The sequence below is a fragment of the Falco naumanni genome, chromosome W, assembly GCF_017639655.2.
Source record: "Falco naumanni isolate bFalNau1 chromosome W, bFalNau1.pat, whole genome shotgun sequence".
NCBI classification, from domain to species: domain Eukaryota; kingdom Metazoa; phylum Chordata; class Aves; order Falconiformes; family Falconidae; genus Falco; species Falco naumanni.
This window is the reverse complement of record NC_054079.1, coordinates 29,358,219-29,378,247: the sequence shown is the minus strand read 5'-3', so window position 1 is coordinate 29,378,247 and position 20,029 is coordinate 29,358,219. Positions and strand designations below refer to the sequence as shown.

Sequence of the window (20,029 nt, the reverse complement as noted above, 5' to 3'; positions counted from 1 at the left end):
AGAGTTAAATCACCTTGTTTGGTAGGCAGTTCAGAATGTGAGTCAAAATTGCTACTGCTTTTTGTTGTTGGTTCAAGGACATGGCTGTGAGGATTTTGATGGTATGTGCTGCGTGGATTTTAGGCGCCCCATTGCAGCAACATGTTATAAAAATCTTAGAAAATGTCAGCCTTTTTGGCATTCATTCACTCAATTGGCAGTATTGTTTGTTTGCTATTACCTTGGTTGCTGTCATGTTTGCAAGGGCCCTGCAGAACATGGTAAACCTGGTACTAGCTGTTCAAAAACAAAAAGGGGAAATTGTAAAATTGTACGAAACAGAGACAGTGGGTTATTTTGACACTGATAATATGTCTCAGTTGGTTTTTTATTTGTTCTATTACTTATACCTTGTTTTTACTCGTTCGGTTTCAAAGGTTCTTTTGTGCAACAGGAAGGGGGAGATGCATGAGGGGGCTGGAAACTAGGACCATGCATGGCAATCAGTTAGCTGAGGGGAATTTGTTCGAGCTTGTCTAGACAACAATTAACATGATGAGGCATGTTTACAGAGCACAGGGGGGTGGGAGACGGATGGCGCCAAGGAAAGGTAACACCTTGTTGTTAATTGATGGCAGTTAACCACCAATCAGGGATTGCCTAGTATGCAGTGCTTAGCTTCAAGAACCAATCTGTTTAAAACGCGCAGCTTCTGAAAGTGTATATAAACTTGTGCTTCTGTACAATAAATTGTCATTTGCTTGCATCAAGCTGCGTCCCGTCTCTTCATTTGCCACAAGTATCACTTCTGTCTTCAGGAAAGAAGACCTGGGGAACTACAGGCTGGTCAGCTTTGCCTCAATCACTGGGAAGGTGATGGAGCAACTAATCATGGAAACCATTTCCTAGCACATGAATGACAAAGAAATCATGAGTAGCCAGCATGAATTCACCAAGGGAAAGTCATGCTTGACAATAACTTTCTACAATGAAATAACTGGCCTGGTAGACCAGGGGAGAGCAGTGGATAATTCTGCCTAGACTTCATGAAGACCTTTGACATTGTCTCCCATAAGGTCCACGTAGAGAAGCTGTTGAAATATGGGATGGATGAGCATTGAGGTGGATTGAAAACTGGCTGAATGGTGGTGATCAGTGACTAGTTGTCTGAGACAGCTGGGGCTGTTTAGCCCAGAGGCTCAGGGGGAAATCTCACTGTGTGTACAAATACCCGAAGGAAAGGTGCAAAGCACATAGAGCCAGGCTCTTTTCAGTGGTGCCCAGTGAAAGTGCAAGAGGCAATGGGCACAAACAAAGAGGTTCCATCTGAACATCAGGAAAGACTTTTTTTTACTGTGAAGGTGACTGAGCACTGGAACAGGTTTCCCAGGGAAGTTGTGGATTATACCCCCTTGGAGATATTCAAAAGCTCTCTTGGCATGCCATCAGGCAATCAGCTCTAGATGAACCCTGCTTGAGCAGGGAGGGGTAACTGCCAGTGGTCCCTTCAAATCTTAAACATTCTGTGATTCTGTTAATAAATCTTTAACTTAAAAGAGAGAGATCTATATAAAAGTCCTAATTCAGCAAAAGCCTTTTGGTGGCACAAAGTCTAGTTGGAGGACAGTGACTAGCAATGTACCCCAGGGGCCATTACTAGGTCCAGTCCTGTTCAATACTTTCATTAATGATCTAGATCAGGGGTCCTCAAACTATGGCCTGCGAGCCGCATACAGCCCCCCAGGGTCCTCAATCCGGCCCCTGGTATTTACAGACCACCCCCCACCCACCCCCCACCAGGGGTTGGGGGGGAAAACCAGGCAGCCGCAGATGACTTCCTGCCACTTCATCTGCGTGCCGGCCCCTTGTTTAAAAAGTTTGAGGACCCCTGGCCTAGATGATGGGGCAGAGTATACCCCCAGCCAATTACTGATGACACCAAACTGGGAAGAGCAGCTGAAAAATCACAGGGTTGTGCTGCCATCCAGAGGGACCTCAAAAGGCTGTAGAAATGTGCTGACAGGAACCTCATGAATTTGAACATGAGACAGCAGTTTGCCCTTGCCACAAAGAGGGCTAACGGTATCCTGGGATGCATTAGGCAAAGTATTACCAGTAGGTCCAGGTAGGTGATCCTTCCCCTTTATTCAGCACCAGTTGAGTACTGTGTACCTGGAGTCCTGTGTCCACTTCTGGGCTCCCAGCTGAAAGAGCTGGGAATGTTTAGCTTAGAGAAGAGAAAGCTTGGGGTGGGGGAGATCTTCTCAATATATATAAATACCTGAAGGAAGGTGCCTAGAAGATGGAGTCAGGCTCTTTTCATTCCTGCCTAGTGACAGGACAAGAGGTAATGGGCACAAAAAGAAATACAGGAGGTTCCATCTGGCCATAAGGAAACACTTTTAGTATGAGGGTGTCCTGGTTTCAGCTTGGATGGCGTTAACTTTCTTCTTGGTAGCTAGTACAGTGCTGTGTTTTGGCTATGATGTGAGAACAACGTTGATAACACACTGATGTTTTTAGTTGTTGCTGGGTAATGTTTATACTAAGACAAGGATTTTTCAGTTTTTGGGCCTTGCCAGCCAGAGGGCTGCAGAGGCACAAGAGAGTGGGAAGGGACACAGCCAGGTCAGCTGACCTGAACCAGCCAAAGAGGTATTCCATACCATGGGACATCATGCTTGGTATGTAAACTTGGGGAGGGGGGATCGTTGCTTGGGGACTGGCTGGGCATCAGTCAGTGGGTGGTGAGCAGTTGTACTGTGCATCGCTTGTTTTCCTTTCTCCCTTTTCCTTTGGATTTTATCCTTTTCTCCCACCTTTCCATTATAACTTATTATTATTGTTGTTTTTACCTTCTTATTCTGTATAAATTATTAAATTGTTCTTATCTCAACCCTCATTTTATATTCAGATTCTGACTCTCCTCCCCACCATTCTGGGCGGGGGGGGGGGGGGGGGGGGGGGGGGGGGGGGGGGGGGAGTGAGCAAGCAGCTCACTTGGTTGCCAGCTGGGGTTAAACCACGACAGAGAGTAACTGAGCACTGGAGCAGCTTACCCAGAGAGACTGTGGAGTCTCTTCCTTGGAGATATTCAAAAGCCACATGGACATGTTCCTAGGCAACTGGCTCTAGGTGGCCCTGATTGAGCAGGGGGTTGACAAGATGACCCCCAGAAGTTCCAGTTCCTTTCAACCTCACAACGTTTAAACCAATGTTTAAATTCATGTTAAGTGCTCAATACTTAAATGCTTTTCTGAAATGTTGGGTTTTTTTGGTTTGTTTCATTGTTTTTGTTGGGGGATGTTTAAAACAAGAAAAAAGCAAATGTATTCTGAGGTACATTATAAGTAGAAGTGATATTAATGAAATTGAGACATTATGAATTGAGTCTGTACACCAGGGAAAATTATTAGTGAAATGTATGAAGCAGTTAACAGCATTGCAAAGAACATGCAGAAAAATTCATCACTTTTAAATTTAAAAACTAAATTTAACAAAATGTTAGAAGTTTTAGTTTGGACAACAGTGATCCACTAGCACAGAACAGACTTACATAATTTAACAAGTTATTCTCAGTTTTAATATTGTTGGTTTTGAAGCTGTGAAGTGAGCTTATGTTGAAAAAGAACATCAGATTTCACCCAAAGAACCTAAAACATTGACAGCTGACTGGAGGGGAAGTGGAGAGGGAGGTGCTGATCTGCTGTCCCTGGTATTCTGTGACAGGATTAGTGGGAAGAGTTCAAAGCTGTGTCAGGGGAGGTTCAGACTAGATATTAGGAAACAGTTCTTTACTGAGAGGGTGGTCAAACACTGGAAGATACTTCCTAGAGAGGTGGTTGATGCCCCAAGCCTGTCAGTGCTTAAGAGGTATCTGGACAATGCTCTTAATATGCTTTTGGTCAGCCCTGAAGTGATCAGGCAGTTGGACTAGATGGCCACTGTAGGTCCTTTCCAACTAGAACAAATAATTAAAAAAAAAAAAAACAAACAACAAACCGCAAAACAACTAAATTACATGTACTAAAGGAGTCTTGGACAAAAGTCATGGCTCTTCACATGCAGTTCTTGTTTTCCAACTTCACTTCCCCCCTCAATCTCTGCATGCACCACTCCCTCTAACGATGGTGGGGCTGCATAGGTGATTAATCATGTCACAGAAGTGTGTGCTGAGCTGGCTGCTACAGAAGCCCCTTTAATTCTCCAGCAAATCCAAATTATGCATTACATATGGTTTTATTTCAAATACCTTTCTGCAGTTGTGCAAAAACCTGCAGGGAATCCAGCTTAGAAGTACAAAATTACATTGCTTTTTTATTTTACATCTATATTGTATTTATTTAAAAAAATCCATGTTCCTTATCAACCTTTCAAAGGAATAAATGTGAATACTCAGTAACTTAAATGTAATTTTTTATGCAATACTGTACACATTTCATAGTAATCCTCTTTTAGACTCATGCATATGTATTTCTGGTGGTTGCCAGATATTCTAGTTCAAGAAATAAACCCTGAAAACTGCATGTCTGCTTACTTAGCTATTTTAGTTCCAGCAAAATAAAATTTAATAAAACAGTGAAAAAGAGTTGGTTTTATACCCTTGTACAAAATCAGTTCTTCACTACACCTGTTGAAATGCATCATTCTGTCTTGCCAGGGTTTTTTGTTTTCCCAAAATTAATAGATACCTACCTGTTGCTGAACCGGTACCTGCTGTACTACCTGTGTGGGCACTGCTGCCTGGCCAGCCACAGATGCCTGTAAAGTCACAGTCGAACCTGTGTCTGACCCAGTCTCTGATGTCTGCATCGTGGTCTCTGAATGAAATTAAAATGTAAAATTAAAAGTTCAGCACAAACTTCTTTTCTTTTTGTCACTTAACTTTATTCAGATTTTTAAAATAATATTCACCCAAAATCCATTCTGAGGATTAGCTAAAGATTGTTTCACATATTATTACATGAGTACATGGAGATACTTCATTTATTTTTTCTTTTTTTAAAATGCTGCTTTGGCCTAAAATATTAGAAAATTCTATTATATATTATTGCTTTGTCTAATCTAAGGTCTGCTTAGAGCTTGCAGCACATCAAGAAGAGAATAAGCTTTGGACTTCATGAGGTTTTTTTCTAACAGTTTACAGTCTGCTTTGTAATAGCAAATACATTTATCGAGTCAGAAGCAAGGTACACATGAACCTACTTATTACTTTGAGGTAAAGAACTTTTAGAAAAAAATCCGTTCACAGGCCTGATTCTTCTCTAACTACACTTGTATACGTTAGCTGCAACTATTGTAAAATTTTGAGAGGAGACTCAAAACATTATACCATACTAAGACAACACACTTTGAGCTACCTATATGAACAAAAACAATTCTAGAAACTGCACATATGAATGTTAACTTCTTAATTAAGCATGCCTTCACAAAAAGACTTGCAATAATCAATGCGATTAAACTGAACACTGGAAACATTTCTTACCAACTCATCGCAATTCTAAAAAACTAAAGGAGTAATTTCTATAGTAATCACAATACAAGTAAATTATAGTACTTCCAATATTGTCAGCTTTCAGAAAGAACATATGCTGAATAAAGTGTCTTGTAAGAACACAATGGGTAAAATATGCAATACCAGAAAGAAATTTCTTTATTTTCTTCCCTGAAACAGTTCAAATCCTTATACACAGAAATAGTCAAAGTTTTCTCTTACCTTACTTGCACTCAAAATATCTTATTTAATAATGTAAATGAACATAAACTTTTTTTATTTATGTGACTTCAGGAACAACTCATAAAAAACCCGAAATAAGTCAAAGTCCTCCCACCAGCTTGTAAATTACTACCCATTCTTCAAAGCTGTCCTCTGGTTTACTGAGCTGCACTATAAATTCTTCATATTCAAATGCCGAGTTAAAGCTCTAGCAGGTGATAGAATGAGGGGCTACAACCTGAAAAGAAGACCCTGAAAAGCATTTTAAAGGTCATAGTGAAAAAGTGACTCAAGTAAGCTTGCTTTAGCAGAAAGTGTTAATGTTATCACTGGAGTTATAAATGGGGATTTTACCCCTATTAAAATAGTGAGGCACACACTAAAAAAGTACATGAGGTTGCGACGCTGACATATTTAAGAGAAATATTCAAAATCTGGATAGAGCACAGAAATAGTCCAACAGCAAAGGAAAATGCCTGTGTTGGTAACCCCAGCCAGCAACCAAGCACCACACAGCCACATGCTCACTCCCCTCCACCCAGAGGGGCGGGGAGGAGAATCAGAAAGGAATGTAAAACTCGAGGGTTGAGATAAGAGCAATTTAATAATTTAAACAGTATAAAAAGGTAAGAACAACAACAATATCAATAATAATAACAATAGTAACAACAACAGTTATAATAGAAAGGTGGGGAAAAGGATAAAATCCAAAGGAAAAGGGAGAAAGGAAAACAAGTGATGCACTGTACAACTGCTCACCACCCGCTGACCGATGCCCAGCCAGTCCCTGAGCAACGATCACTCCAGCTAACTCCCCAAGTTTATATACCAAGCATGATGTCCCATGGTATGGAATACCTCTTTGGCTGGTTCAGGTCAGCTGACCTGGCTGTGTCCCTTCCCACTCTCTTGTGCCCCTCCAGCCCTCTGGCTGGCAAGGCCCAAAAACTGAAAAATCCTTGTCTTAGTATAAACATTACCCAGCAACAACTGAAAACATCAGTGCGGTTTATCAACATTGTTCTCACATCATAGCCAAAACACAGCACTGTACTAGCTACCAAGAAGAAAGTTAACTCCATCCCAGCTGAAACCAGGACAATGCCTTACAAAGAAAACCTATTTAGATTATCAGAAAGAAGACTGAGGATGACTTATACTTACTAGGAATTTGAGAATTCCTCAGTTTTGCACAGAATCACAGAACGGTTTAGGTTGGAAGCGACCTCTTGAGACCATCTAGTCCAACCCCCCTGCCCAAAACAGGGTCACCTAGAGCAAGTTGCCATGTCCAGTTGTGTTCTTAATACCTCTAAGGATAGAGACCACAACATCTTTGGATAACCTGGTAAGGTCCTTGACTAACTTCACAGTAAAAAAACGTCTTCGAGTGTTCAGATCGAATTTCCTGCTTTTTTCCATTTGTGCTCATTGCCTCTTGTCCTGTCAATGAGCACCACTGAGAAGAGTCTTGCTCCCTCATCTTCACTCCCTCCCATCAGGTATTTATACACAATGATACGATCCTCCCTGAGCCTTCTCTTCTCCAGGCTAAGTAGTTCCAGCTCTTTCAGCCTCTCCTCATATGGCAGATACTCCAGTCTTTGTGGCCCTTTGCTGGACTTGCTCCAGTAAGTCCATACCTTTCTTGTACTGGGGAGCCCAGAACTGAACACAGTACTCCAGATATGGCCTCACTAGCACTGAGTAGAGAGAAAGGATCTACCTCAACCTCTTAACAATGCTCTTCCAAATGCAGCCAGGGATACTCTTGGCCTTTTTTGCCATGAGGGTGCATTACTGGGACACGTTCAGCTTCTTGTCCACCAGGATACCCATTTCCTTCTATGTAAAACTACTTTCTAGCTAGTCAGCCTGCAGCCTGAGCCTTGGGTAAATCCTCCCTAGATGCAGGACTTGGCATTCCCTGTTGTTAAACTTCATGCGATTCTCTGCCCATTTCTCCAGCCTGTTGAGGTCCCTCTGAATGGTAAAACAGCTATCTGGTCTATCAACCACTCCTCTCAATTCTGTATCATCTGAAAACTTGCTGAGGGTGCACTCTGTCCTATTTTCCAGGTCACTAATGAAGATATCACAAAGTATTGGTCCCAGTATAGACTTCTGGGGGACACCACTAGTGGCTTGCTTCCAATTGAAATTTGCGCCACTGATCACAACAATCTTGGCTTGGTCATTCAGCCAGTTTCAGTCCACCTCACTGTCTATTAAATAAACAACATCTACTGATCTCCCTTCATCCACAAAGCTAGTTGACTCATTGTAGAAGGCATATCATGTTGGTCAGGCATGATTTCCCATTCATAGATCCATACTGACTCCTACCAAGCACCTTCATGTCCTTCAGTGTTCAGGATTATTTTCTCCATCATCTTCCTGGGAATACAGGTGAAGCTGACCAGCCAATAGTTCCCTAGATCTTCCTTCTTGCCTTTCTCAGAGTGATATTTGCTCTCTTCCACTTGTCAGGAACCTCCCCTGATCACCATGACCATTGAAAGATAATCAAGAATGGACTTGCAATGACATCAGCCAGCTCCCTAAGCACTCATGGGTACAACACATGAGGCCCCATGGACTCATGTATGTTCAGTTTGTGTAAGTGCTCTTATACGTGGTTCTCCTCCACACAGGGTAAATATTCCTTGCTCAGGACTTTCCCTCTGGTCTCAGGAGCTGGGAATCCTCAAGGCTGGTCTTACCAGTAAAGACCGAGGTGAAGAAGTTGAGTACCTCAACCTTATCCATGTCATTTGTCACCAGTTCTCCCACCCCATTCAGCCAGCCATAGGTGATATTTTCCCTAGTCTTCCTTTTGCTGTTTCTGTACTTGTAGAATCCTTTTTTTTTTTTGCCAATGCATCAATCAGCATTACATTTTTTACTGGGCCTGTCTGGGATAGAGTTAATTTTCCTCATAACTGCCCATATGGTGCCATGCTTTGCATTTGTGGCTAAAAAGTGTTGATAACAGGCCAATGTTTTGGCTGTTGCTGAGCAGTGCTTGCACAGCATTAAGGATTTCTCTCCAACTCCCCCCCCCCCCAGCCAGTAGGCTAGGGGCAGGCAAGAGATTGGGATGGGACATAGCCAGGACAGCTGACCCCAACTGACCAAAGGTATATTCCATACCATATGACATTATGCTCAACAAAAAAAAGCTCATGGAAAGGAGGAGGAAGGGGAGGGGGAACACTCATGGTTATGGCATTTGTCTTAGCAAGAAACCATTAAGCATGCTGAGGCTCTGCTTTCCAGGAAGTGGCGGGCCATCTCATGGCTAGCCATTGGGGAGTAGCAAATTAATTCCTCTGTTTGCTTCATTTGCACACACAGCTTTTGTTTTTCTTAAGCAGTCATTGTTTTAACCCACAAGTCTTTTCACCTTCCCTCTGCTTTCCCCCCATCCCATGGAAGAAGGTAGTGAGCAAGGAGTGTGGGTGCTTGGCTGCTGCTCAGGGTCAAGCCATAACATATTTAATCAAGTATAATTGAGAGGTAGACACTGACCACACCAACCCTAGAAAAACACCTATTTGTTATTTCTGGAAGAAAGCAACACTTCTGCTTTTTGTTGGCTTTGGGGGCTATGCTAAGAGCTTATACTGCCAAAAGAATTTTAAAAAAAGAAAAAGAAAGTCCCAACTGACTGGAGAGAAAAGGAGATGGAGCATAAACAAAATAGAGAGTAAGAAAGAGAGAGTACTGAAGAGTGGGAGAGTTGATAGCATGATGAGGAAATTAGTTGTGAGACATGAGAAAGCTGATTACAAAATTCAAGACAGTTGAGATCAAGAAATGAGATCAAAGGCCAAGAAAGCCAAGAGATGTAGACCCAAGAGGGCTGAGAGAGAGCACCAAGAGGAGATAGACAAGAGATGGAGGGAAGACAGGAGAGACAAGACAGGAAGTGGAGAGAGAGAGGAGAGAGATGGAAGACAGATGAGAGATGAGACATGAGACAGACAAGATGAGACAAGCGATAAGTGAAGAGATGAGAGGTGAGAGAAATGAGAGGGGAGAGAGGCAAGAGATAAGAGGGGCATGAGATGAGACACAGGTGAGAGAAGAGACAGAGGAGAGACAAGAGTTGAGGTGAGGAACAAGGCAGATAAGATGAGACAGGATGAGTGGAGAGAGAAAAAAGAGGAGAGAGATGAGACACCAGGGGGAGAGAAATAAGGCAGAGCCAAGAAAGAAGACAGACAAGCAGGAGAGACTAGAGAGGCCAGAGAAAAATGAGGGGTGAGAGAGAGCATCACAAGGGGCAGGCAATAGGGAGGAGAAATGAGAGGCAAGAGAAAAGACAAAAAAACAGGAGAGATGAGGGAGATAACAGACAGATGAGGTAGATTATAGAGATGAGAGACAGAGGCAGCAGACAAGATACAGACTAGAGGGAAGCAAGGCAAGATGAGAGAGACCAAATGTAGATAAAGAGATAGGATAAAAGGTACATTGGGTGTAGAGAGGAGGGTGGTGAGAAAGTGACAAGAGATGAGAGACACAAGATGTTATAAAGATTAGCTGAGAGACAGGAGATATGCAGGAGGAGAGGAGACAGACACAGGACTATGAGAGACAGAAAGAGAGCATGACATTAGACAAGGTAGGCCAGATAACACAGGAGTAAACAGAAGGATAAGTAATGAGAGAGATGAGAGTTACAAGGAACATGAGACACACAAGAGAGTTGAGACAAGGAATGAGACATGAGGGGAGACAACAGAGGGAGGGGAAAGAGAGATGGAATGTTGTAGCCTGGGTCCAACTCAGTCAGCCTCACACAGGGCACCAATTGTTGCAGCACAAAAAAAGCCAGTAGACTGCAATAAGGCTTTACCATTGTTCAGATTCTACTACCTGTGCTGTAGCTCCTTCCTCCAGAGATCAGACAGCACTACTACCCCTCCATCCAACCTCCCACAATCCTCAGGGCTATTTAACCACTTAGTGGGAACGAGCTACATCTGCACATCATCCATGTCAATCAACCCACTGCCTTTGAGGCAAGGCCACAGCTGCATGTTATCAATGCTAATCAACCCACTGCCTTCATTCCTCTGACAGGGGTAGATGAGAGGGGTGGTGAGACAAGCGGCAATAGACAAGTAAAGAGAGATGAGACATGAGATGACAAGATGAGAGGTGAGACAAGATGAAAAAAGACAAGATGATGAGAGCAGAGAGGAGAGACAAGAATGGAGACAGGATGAGAGAGACAAGAGAGGCCAGGTGGGGTGAGAGTAGAGGGGAAGAGGCTGAGAGGAGAGTGAGATGAGAGAGACAAGAGTTGCAAGGGACAGGAAAGATGAGAGAAGAGGGACAAGAGGGACAAGACAAGGGATAAGGCAAGAGTCAAGAGGAGGGACAAGAAGAGAATAGAGAAAAGACAAGATTAGACAAGAGATGAGACAAAGCAAGACAAGGAGAGAAAAAAAAGATGAGAGGAGAGACAAGACACTAGAGAGGAGATGAGATGGGAGATGAGGTGAGACAAGACAAGAGGTGAGACAAGATGAGAGATGGGAGATGAGAGATGGGAGATGAGAGATGGGAGATGATAGGAGAGGGGAGACTAGGCAACAGGTGACAGCAATGGATGAGAGATGACATGAGAGAGACAACACAAGAGACGAGAGGAATGGTAAGAGGTGAGACAAGGGACAAAGTGAAGTATGAGACAAGAAAATAGAAGGAGGTGAGAGAATAGAAGGAGACGAGAGGGTGATGAGGGAGGGGCAAGAGAAGGATAAGAGAGACAAGACAGATGAGACAAGGGGAGAGATGTGTCATGAGAGACAAGAGGAAAACATAACATGAGAGACAAGGCAACAGAGACAAGAGATGAGGCAACAGATAGGAGATAAAAGATGATTTGAGATTAAAGAAGAGATGAGAGAAGACAACATGAGAGGAAAGATGAGAGAGGAGATGAGACAAGAGGAGAGACGAGATGAGACAAGAATGGAGAGACAGGATGAAAGAGACGAGAGAGGCCAGATGGGGGGGAGGAGGAGGGTAAGAGAGGGATAAGGGATGAGAGACAAACAAGAGAGCTGAGACAAGGGATGAGATGAGAGACAAGAGGGACAAGAGATGAGAAGGAAGTCAAGATGGGACAAGAGATGATATAAAGTGAGACAAGAGGAGAGAAAAAAGAAGAGGAGACAAGGTAAGAGGAGAGACACAATGAAAGACAAAAAAAGACAGAAGATGAGAAACGAGAGACAAGAAATGAGAAGAGATGACAGGAGATGAGTTAGAAGAGAAAAGAGAGACAAGGGAGACAAGAGAGACAATAGATGTAAGGAGAGGTGAGAGACAAGAGATGAGCCAAGGGAAGAGATGAGAGGGGCAAGTGATGAGAGATGAGACAAGAGATGGGGGAAAAAAGAGAGAACAGATGAGAGAAGATATGAGAGACGAAGGAGGTGATAATGAGACAAGGGGAGAGATGAGACAGAGAGAAGATGGGGGAGAGATGGAAGATAAAAGAGAGGGGAAGAGCAGGGGGACAAGAGAGGGAGAAGGAGAAAAGTTGATATGAGAGATGCAAGATGAAAGCTTAGAGGGGGGAAGAGACAAGGCAAGACAATGCACCATGCAACAAGAGATGAGAGGAACAAGAGCAACTTGAGAGAGTAGAGACACAAGGAAGGTGAGAGATGGGGGGGGGGGGGGCACGGGGGGACCACAAGATGAAGCAAGGGAGGTAAGATGAGGAGAGAGAGGAGAGGCGAGAGGTATGGGGGGAGGTGAGAGAGGAGAGAAGACAAGAGATGAGACAAGAGACAAAAGATAAGATGAGACATGAGTGATGAGATTAAATGAGACATGAGAGAGAAGAGGAAAAGGGGAGGTGAGAAAGGAGAAGCAAGAAAGAGGAGGCGAGTGATGAGAGGAAAGATGGAGAGGCTAGAGACTACAGATTAGAGAGATGCGACAGGAAACAAGATGAGAGACAAGCCAATAGAGACAAGAAGATAAGAGAATGAGACCAGATGAGATAAGAGAGGTGAGACAAGAGACAGGAGAGACCTGACAAGATGAGAGTGAGTGAGTGGCGGCGTGGTGTTGAGCTGCCTACTGAGGTTAAACCACAACAGCCCTTTTGGGGGCCTGTATTGGGTTTACGTGGCAAAGTTGGGGGCAGGGAGGGGGGCTGCAGGGGTAGCTTCTGTGAGAAGAGATCAGGAGCTGCCTCCACGTTGGACAGAGCCAGTTTAACTAGCTCCAAAATGGACCCACTGCTTCCCAAGGCTGAGCCAGTCAGAGAAGCTTTTGGTGCTTCTGTGATAACATGTTTAAGAAAAGGTAAAAAATGCTGCACAGTAGCTATAAGACATGAGGTAAGACACAAGAGGAAAAATGAGACGAGTGATGAGGGGAGACACAAAATGAGACAGGCAAGACATGAGATAAGAGAGACAAGCTTACAGAGACAAGATGGGACAAGAAGAGGGGAGAGAGGAAAGAGAGATGATAGATGAGATGAGAGGCCAGGCAAGACAAGAGTGGCCAGATGAGAGACATGACACGCAAGGTGAGAGACCAGATGAGAGAGACAAGAACAGAGAGATGGGAGAGGATGGGAGAGGAGAGATGAGAGAGGGAAGGGAGGGGACAGAGGGAGGCACAAAAGAGGTGAGACGAGGCAAGATGAAAGAGATGGCGAGGCAAGATGAAAGAGATGGCGGGAGAGGGGAAAAGTGGGCAAAAGCTGAGGGGGGAGGGATGGAAGCAGGGGAAGGGGGGGGGGAGGAGCCAGGAGTGAGGGGTATGAGAGGGGAATGATGGGAACAGCTGGGATCATGAGGAATGAAGGGAGCAAGCCAATATTGAGGGATGGGAATGACAGAAGGGAGGGAGAGGTGTGAGCAGGGGGGGTGCAAGAGGAGCAAGGGATAAGAGAGAGGTGAGCACAAGTCACAAGAGCTGAGAGGGAGGAGAGAGCAGCAAATAGTGAGAGGGGAGCAAGAGTAGAGCAAAAGGAGCGGGGGACAAGTGAGAGGAAAGTGAGATAAGCAAGGGCCAAGAGAGAGGAAAGCACAAGGACCAAGGGCCAAGAGTGAGGGTTGAAAGAGGAGAGCCTGAGACTTGGGGGCTGAGAGAGAGTGAAATGAGTGAGGAGCAATGGAGAAAGAAATGAGAGGTGAAAAAAGCAAGAGGTGTGAGGGCCAAGAGAGAGGGGAGCAAGAGGCGCAAGGGCCAAGAAAGAAGGGAACAAGAGGTTATTGCAATGGGACCAAGGACCAAGAGGGGAGAGCGAGGGTTGTGAGATAGGAGAACAAGAGGAGCAAGGGCTGAGAGGGAGCAGAGCAAAGGGGAAGTGAGATGAGTGAGGCGTGAGAGGGAGGAGAATGAGAGGAGCAATGGAGGGGTGAGGGCCAAGAGAAAGGGAAGTGAGAGGAATGAGGGCCAAGAAGGAGGAGAGCAAGAGGCAAGAAGAAGAAGAGCAAGAGGGGTGAGGGCCAAAGAGGTGGAGAGAAAGAGTGGAACACAATATGTGAGGGCCAAGAAAGAGAAGAGCAAGTGAGGAGTGAGAGTTGAGATAGGAACGAGAAGAAAGGGTCATGAGGGCTGAGGAGGTGTGTGTGAGAGGAGTGAGGGCCAAAAGGGAAGGGAGCGGGAGTGAGGAGAGGCAAGAGAGCCAAGATGAGCCAGAGGAGCAAGGGCCAAGAGCCAAGAGAGGCGTGAGAGCCAAGAGAGAGGAGCAAAAGGAGAGAGACACAAGGGCTGAGAGGAATGCAGTCTGAGACTGAGGAGCAAGAGCAAGGAGTAGGGGAAAAGAGCAGCAAGGAGCAAGAGCCAAGAATGAGCAGGCAAGAGTGATGAGCAAGGAGCAGAGAACCAAGGGCAAGGAGCAAGGGCTGAGATGAGAAAGGAGCAAGGGAGGGCTGACAAGGTGAGTGGAGCAAGTAGCAAGGGATGAGAACTGAGAGTGGAGTGAGGAGTGAGGGGGAAATGAGGATTGGGGGGGGGCAGGGAGTGCCAAGAGCAAGGAAATGTGACTGAGTGCCAAGGACCACACGAGAGGATAAAAGAGTGAGCAGCCAAGAGCAAGGAGTACAGAGCCAAGAGGGAGGAGCTATGGCTGAGAGGAGAGAGGAGTGAGAGAGGGAAGAGAGCTAGGACTGAGGTCAAGGGCCACAAACAAGGAGCGAGGGCTGAGAGAGAGGGGAGCCAAAAGCAAGGAACCAGGACTGAGAGCTGAGGAACGGGGAGTATGAGCCAAAAGAGTGCAACAAGAAACAAGAAGCCAAGAGAGATTTCTATACAGCCAAGAGGAGTGAGAGAGGACACGGAGAGAGGGGAGCAAGAGGGCCAAGAGAGGGGGAAACTACAGGGGTGAGAGCCAAAAGACAGGAGAGTGAGAGGGGTGAGTGGGTTGGGAGGCGTGAGGGTTGAGGGGCGGGGGGGGTGGGGGAGATGTGTGACAGCCAAGAGAAGGGCACAGTAGGTGAACTAAATGGGTGTTGGGGAGAGTGAGGTGAGTGAGCAGAGGGCGAGAGGCGCAAGGGTCAATAGAGGGGGAAGCAAGAGGAGGGAAAGGGCAGATAAAGCAGAGGGGGGGAGGAACAAGGGCCAAGCAAGAGGAGAGTGAAAGGGGAGCAGGACCCAAGAGAGGGGAGAATGAGGGGTGAATGAGAGGAGTGAAGGCTGAGAGAGGAGAGCGACAGATTGGGGGGGGGGGGGGGGGGGCTTGAAGAGTGAGGACTGAGAGAGAAAATCAAGAAGGGAGAAAGAGCTGAGAAAAAAAGGCTTGATAGAGGGGTGAAGAGGGCTGAGTGAGACGAGTGGGGAGCAAGAAAGAGAAGAGCAAGAGTGGAGAGGGACAAGTGAGAATCCTTCTAGGTCCTAGAAGGGGCTAAGAGAGGATCCTGCAAAGGCCAAGACTGGAGAGAGGGCTGGAGGGGCTGAGAGCAAGAGCCGAGAGTGGGAGGCAAGAGGGGACTGAGAGAGGAGGAATGAGGGAGGGGTGCCAAGAGAGGAGGGTGAGCTGAAAGTCAGAAGCAAGTGGAGAGAAAGTGCCCAGAGTGCCAAGCAAGCTCTGAGAGATCCAAACATCAAGAGAGTAAAAAGCAGAGCAAAAGTCAAGAACAGGAGCACCAAGAGTCAAGAGTGCGGATAACTGAGAGCAAGTCAAGAGAGTGCCCAGAGCAGACAGAGTGCTGAGCGAGCATCCAGAGCAGACAATGCCATGAGAGAGCAGAGAAAGAGCCAATAGCCAAGTGAAAGCCCCAAGACAGTATGCTAAGAGCCAAGAAGTGCCAAGAGAGCTAGCATCAAGAAATGGAGCACTGAGAGTTGAGAGACCATGTGATTTGACAGATGGAGCACCAAATCGAGAGACACAAGTCTCAAGAGTTGACAGGAGAGAGGGAGTTGAGAGGGAGTGCTGAGCTGAGAGTCAAGAGCAGAGCACCGAGCGAGGCAAGACCTGAGAGCAATGAGAGTAAAGAGCATGCTGAGAGGAGAGCGGGAATGCTGAGAGGAGAGAGGGAGAAGAGAAGATGCAATGAGTGAGATGAGAGCATTGACATGGAGCTGGACAGGCAGGTCCAGTGAAAGTGTCGATAGGATCAAGCTAGAAAGCCGAGCAAGTGCATCGAGAACACTGAGAGTGTACACTGAGAGGGAGCAAGTGAATTGAGAGAGAGGCAAGTGAGCTGACAGAGTGTGCCCAGAGAGTAAAGTGTGTCATGATGACAACTGTCAGAGTCAAAGACAGACTAAGAGAACTCAAAGAGTAGGTAATAAATACAATCATTCACCTCCATGCTGTTGGTCCAAAACTGTTCAAATTGGAAGGACAAAGTATATCATCTGTTTGATGTCTTGTCTTCTAGACCAATGGTCTCCAAAGGGGGGGTGCATGCACCCCAGGGGGGTGCACAAGATGATACATTGGAGTGGAGGAAGAAATAGTAGAATTTATATTTATTTAAAAAAAATAAGAAAGTTTAAACTTTACTAATACTTAATATATGGATTGACACTGGTACCCTCACTCAGTCCGTATGTCAGGCAGTCATGTGTCACATACACTACACAAGGTATCCCTGATGGGAGCAGCCATAAAGATGACCTGGTTATAAGGGAAAAAGTGCTGAATAGATGTCTGCTGAAATACCGACAGAGAAAATGCCTGCCAGCCTGGGAACTTGGCCTATGAACCAAAAGCATCCTTGAGAAGCACAACTGGCATCTTTGAAGTGCAGCTGAGTACCTAGAAACTGGACATATCCTAAGATATCATCGATATCTTATAAGCACAAAACCAAGAAACTGTAACAGCAGCAACTTATTGTCTGGAAAGAAGAAAAATAGTATGGAAAAGAGGGAAAACATCCTGAAAAAGAAGGAATCGGTAACTGTCATTGGTTGTTCTAACTGCAAGAACAGGAAAACAGTCTGGAAAAATAAAAATTGGTTTGAGAGATTAGGAAAACATCACTAATTATTGACTGTCCCAGGTGAAAAACAGAAACTAGCAACATCTATTGGCTGCTCCAGGTGGTGGTGTCCTACATCCCCTTATGTCTCTGTGATTGTGGTGGGTTGACTTTGGCTGGCCAACAGGTGCTCACCAAGCCGATCTATCATTCCCCCTCCTCTACTGGACAGAGGGAGAAAAAAATATAACAAAAAGCTCGTGGGTTCAGATAAGGAGAGGGAGATCACTCACCAGTTACTGACCAATCGCTCCCAACTTTTCTACCTCCTCCACCCAAATGGCACAGGAGAAAAGGGAATGGGGGTTGAGGTCACTTCATTATGCGTTGTATCTGCCTCTCCTTCCTCCTCAAGAGGAGGACTCATCACGCTCTTCCCCTGCTCCAGCGTGAGGTCCCTCCCATGGGAGACAGTCGTCCATGACCTTCTCCAATGTGGGTCACTCCCACAGACTGCAGTTCTTCAATAACTGCTCCAGCATGGGTCCTTTCCATGCATGGGTACAGTCCTTCAGGAACAGACAGCTCCAGCATGGGTCCCCTGCAAGGTCACAGGTCCTGCCAGAAAACGTGCTCCAGTGTGGGCTCCTCTCCACAGGCCACAGGTTCCTACCAGGAGTGAGTGAGTCTTTCTCCACTGACAATTTCAATGCCCCACTCCTGCAAGCTGGTTTGGTGAGCACTGTATGAGTACTATTTTGAATTATTTAATTATATATATATATGTGCATACAGGTAAGTGATCATAAGTGTATTTGCTGCTTATTATCTTATTATCTTATGTAGCTATTTTCAAAAAAATAAACACAATCTGTCTGTTCAAGGTAAAGGTAATGTTTAACAAGGTGTGAGAAAGCAAATGCCTTTCAAAAGAAACCTGTGCTATGCAGAGGGCATTTTGAAAATATATGTTTGGAAATGTTTCCACCATTATGTGATTTTGTTGAAAACAGTGCAAGTATGTCACCTATAAAAACTCTTATATTTGTGCACTTAAAAATTTGGAAACAGAACTTTCTAACCTTTTTTTAAATCTTCTAAATGAAGAGTTTCAGTAGCTTTTGAACTCATTCATTAAAACTATAAAACTATAAAACTATAAAACTGTAACACCTTGACTCGAATTGGGAAAAATAATTTAATGTATTGCCAATCAAAAGTCAGAGCAGGGTAATGAGAAATAAAAATAACTCTTAAAATACCTTCCCTCCACCCCTCCCTTCTTCCTGGGCTAAACTTCACTCCCAAATTCTCTACCTCCTCCCCCTGAGCAGTGCAGGGGAATGGGGAATAGGGGTTGCAGTCAGTTCATCACATGTTGTCTCTGCTACTCCTTCCTCCTCACGCTCTTCCCCTGCTCCAGCATGGGGTCTCATCCACGGGAGACAGTCCTCCACAAACTTATCTGACATGGCTCCTTCCCATGGGCTGCAGTTCTTCACAAACTGCTCTGGCGTAGGTCCTTTCCACGGGGTGCAGTCTTTCAGGAATGGACTGCTGCAGCGTGGGTCCCCCATGGGGTAACAAGTCCTGCCAGAAAACCTGCTCCAGCATGGTCTCCTCTCCATGGGGCCACAGGTCCTACCAGGAGCCTGCTCCAGCATGGGCTCTCCATGGGGTCACAGCCTCTTTCAGGGCACATCCACTTGCTCCAGTGCAGTGTCCTCCACTGGCTGCACGTGGAGATCTGCTCCACTGTGGACCTCCATGGACTGCAGGGAGACAGCTTGCCTCACCATGGTCTTCACCACAGGCTGCAGGGGAATCTCTGCTCTGGTGCCTGGAGCACCTCCTCCCCCTCCTTCTTCACTGACCTTGGCATCTGCATAGCTGCTTTTCCCACATATTCTCACTCCTCTCTCCCAGCTGCTGTTGCACAGCAGTTTTTTCCCCTTCTTAAATATGTTATCACAGAGGCGCTACCAACATCACTGATTGGCTCAGCTTTGGCCAGCAGCGAGTCCATCTTGGAGCCGAGTCCATCTTGGAGCCGAGTCCATCTTGGAGCCAAGTCCATCTTGGAGCCGGCTGGAGCTGGCTGTCAGACATGGGGGAAGCTTCTGGCATCTCCTCACAGAAGCCACTCCTGTAACCCCCTCACTACCAAAGCCTTGCCACACAAACCCAATACAAAAACCTCTGTATAGTGGACTACTAGTAAGTGTGTGCCAGGAGTTCAAAGCTCACATAGCCTTCTATAAGTTTCTTCCCCAATTAACATCACCATTTCACCATTTACATTGTTGTTTAAGCAACCTGTTCCATCTTTCTACTCTACCATTACTCTGGGGTCAATAGGGTAAGTGGAAAGGCCACTTAACTCCATGCTTAAGACATCATTCCTGTACTATTTTATTTTTAAAATGTGACCCATTATTTGACTGTATCTCTTGTGGCATTGGGTGCATAGCAAACCATCAGTTTAATCCTGCCGTGGTTGTCAATGCAGTGAGTGTAGGGTAAACATTACCCAAACCACTCAGTATTTCAACTCCAGTCATAATAATTTTCCACCCTTCAGAGATATGTGTCATGGAACTGGTATAGTCTACTTGCCAAGTACTCCAAAGGACTTTGCCTTCCCCAAGGTTTGCTTGTTGCTGATTTTGTCAAGATAATCCTTCATTTCATTACAAAATCTGCACGTGGTCACTAGTTGAACGGGTTGTTGCTTAGCAATTGGCCAACCTCATCTTGCTGCATGCTGATACAGGTCATATGCACCAGTGTGTCCCAATCATTCATGCAGCCATTTAACCAGCCATTCAATACTCAAGGTAGTTCCTCTAAATCCTGCCGCATTTATACCAGCTAAGTGGTCAACCATATTGTTCCATTTGGCTACCTGAGTAGT

General features: G+C 45.4%; 1 protein-coding gene across 2 annotated transcripts in view; it reads right to left on the bottom strand.

Annotated features, from left to right (window-relative positions):
• The window catches only part of LOC121080565 (transcription factor RFX3-like), a 191,419-nt gene that overhangs the window by 118,564 nt on the left and 52,826 nt on the right, over nucleotides 1–20,029 (bottom strand). For both annotated transcript variants that reach the window (XM_040578658.1, XM_040578659.1), the window contains exon 2: nucleotides 4,675–4,799. In XM_040578658.1, the coding sequence (XP_040434592.1) occupies nucleotides 4,675–4,791 (117 nt within the window). In that variant the 5' untranslated portion in view covers nucleotides 4,792–4,799. The remainder of the gene's footprint in view (nucleotides 1–4,674; nucleotides 4,800–20,029) is intronic.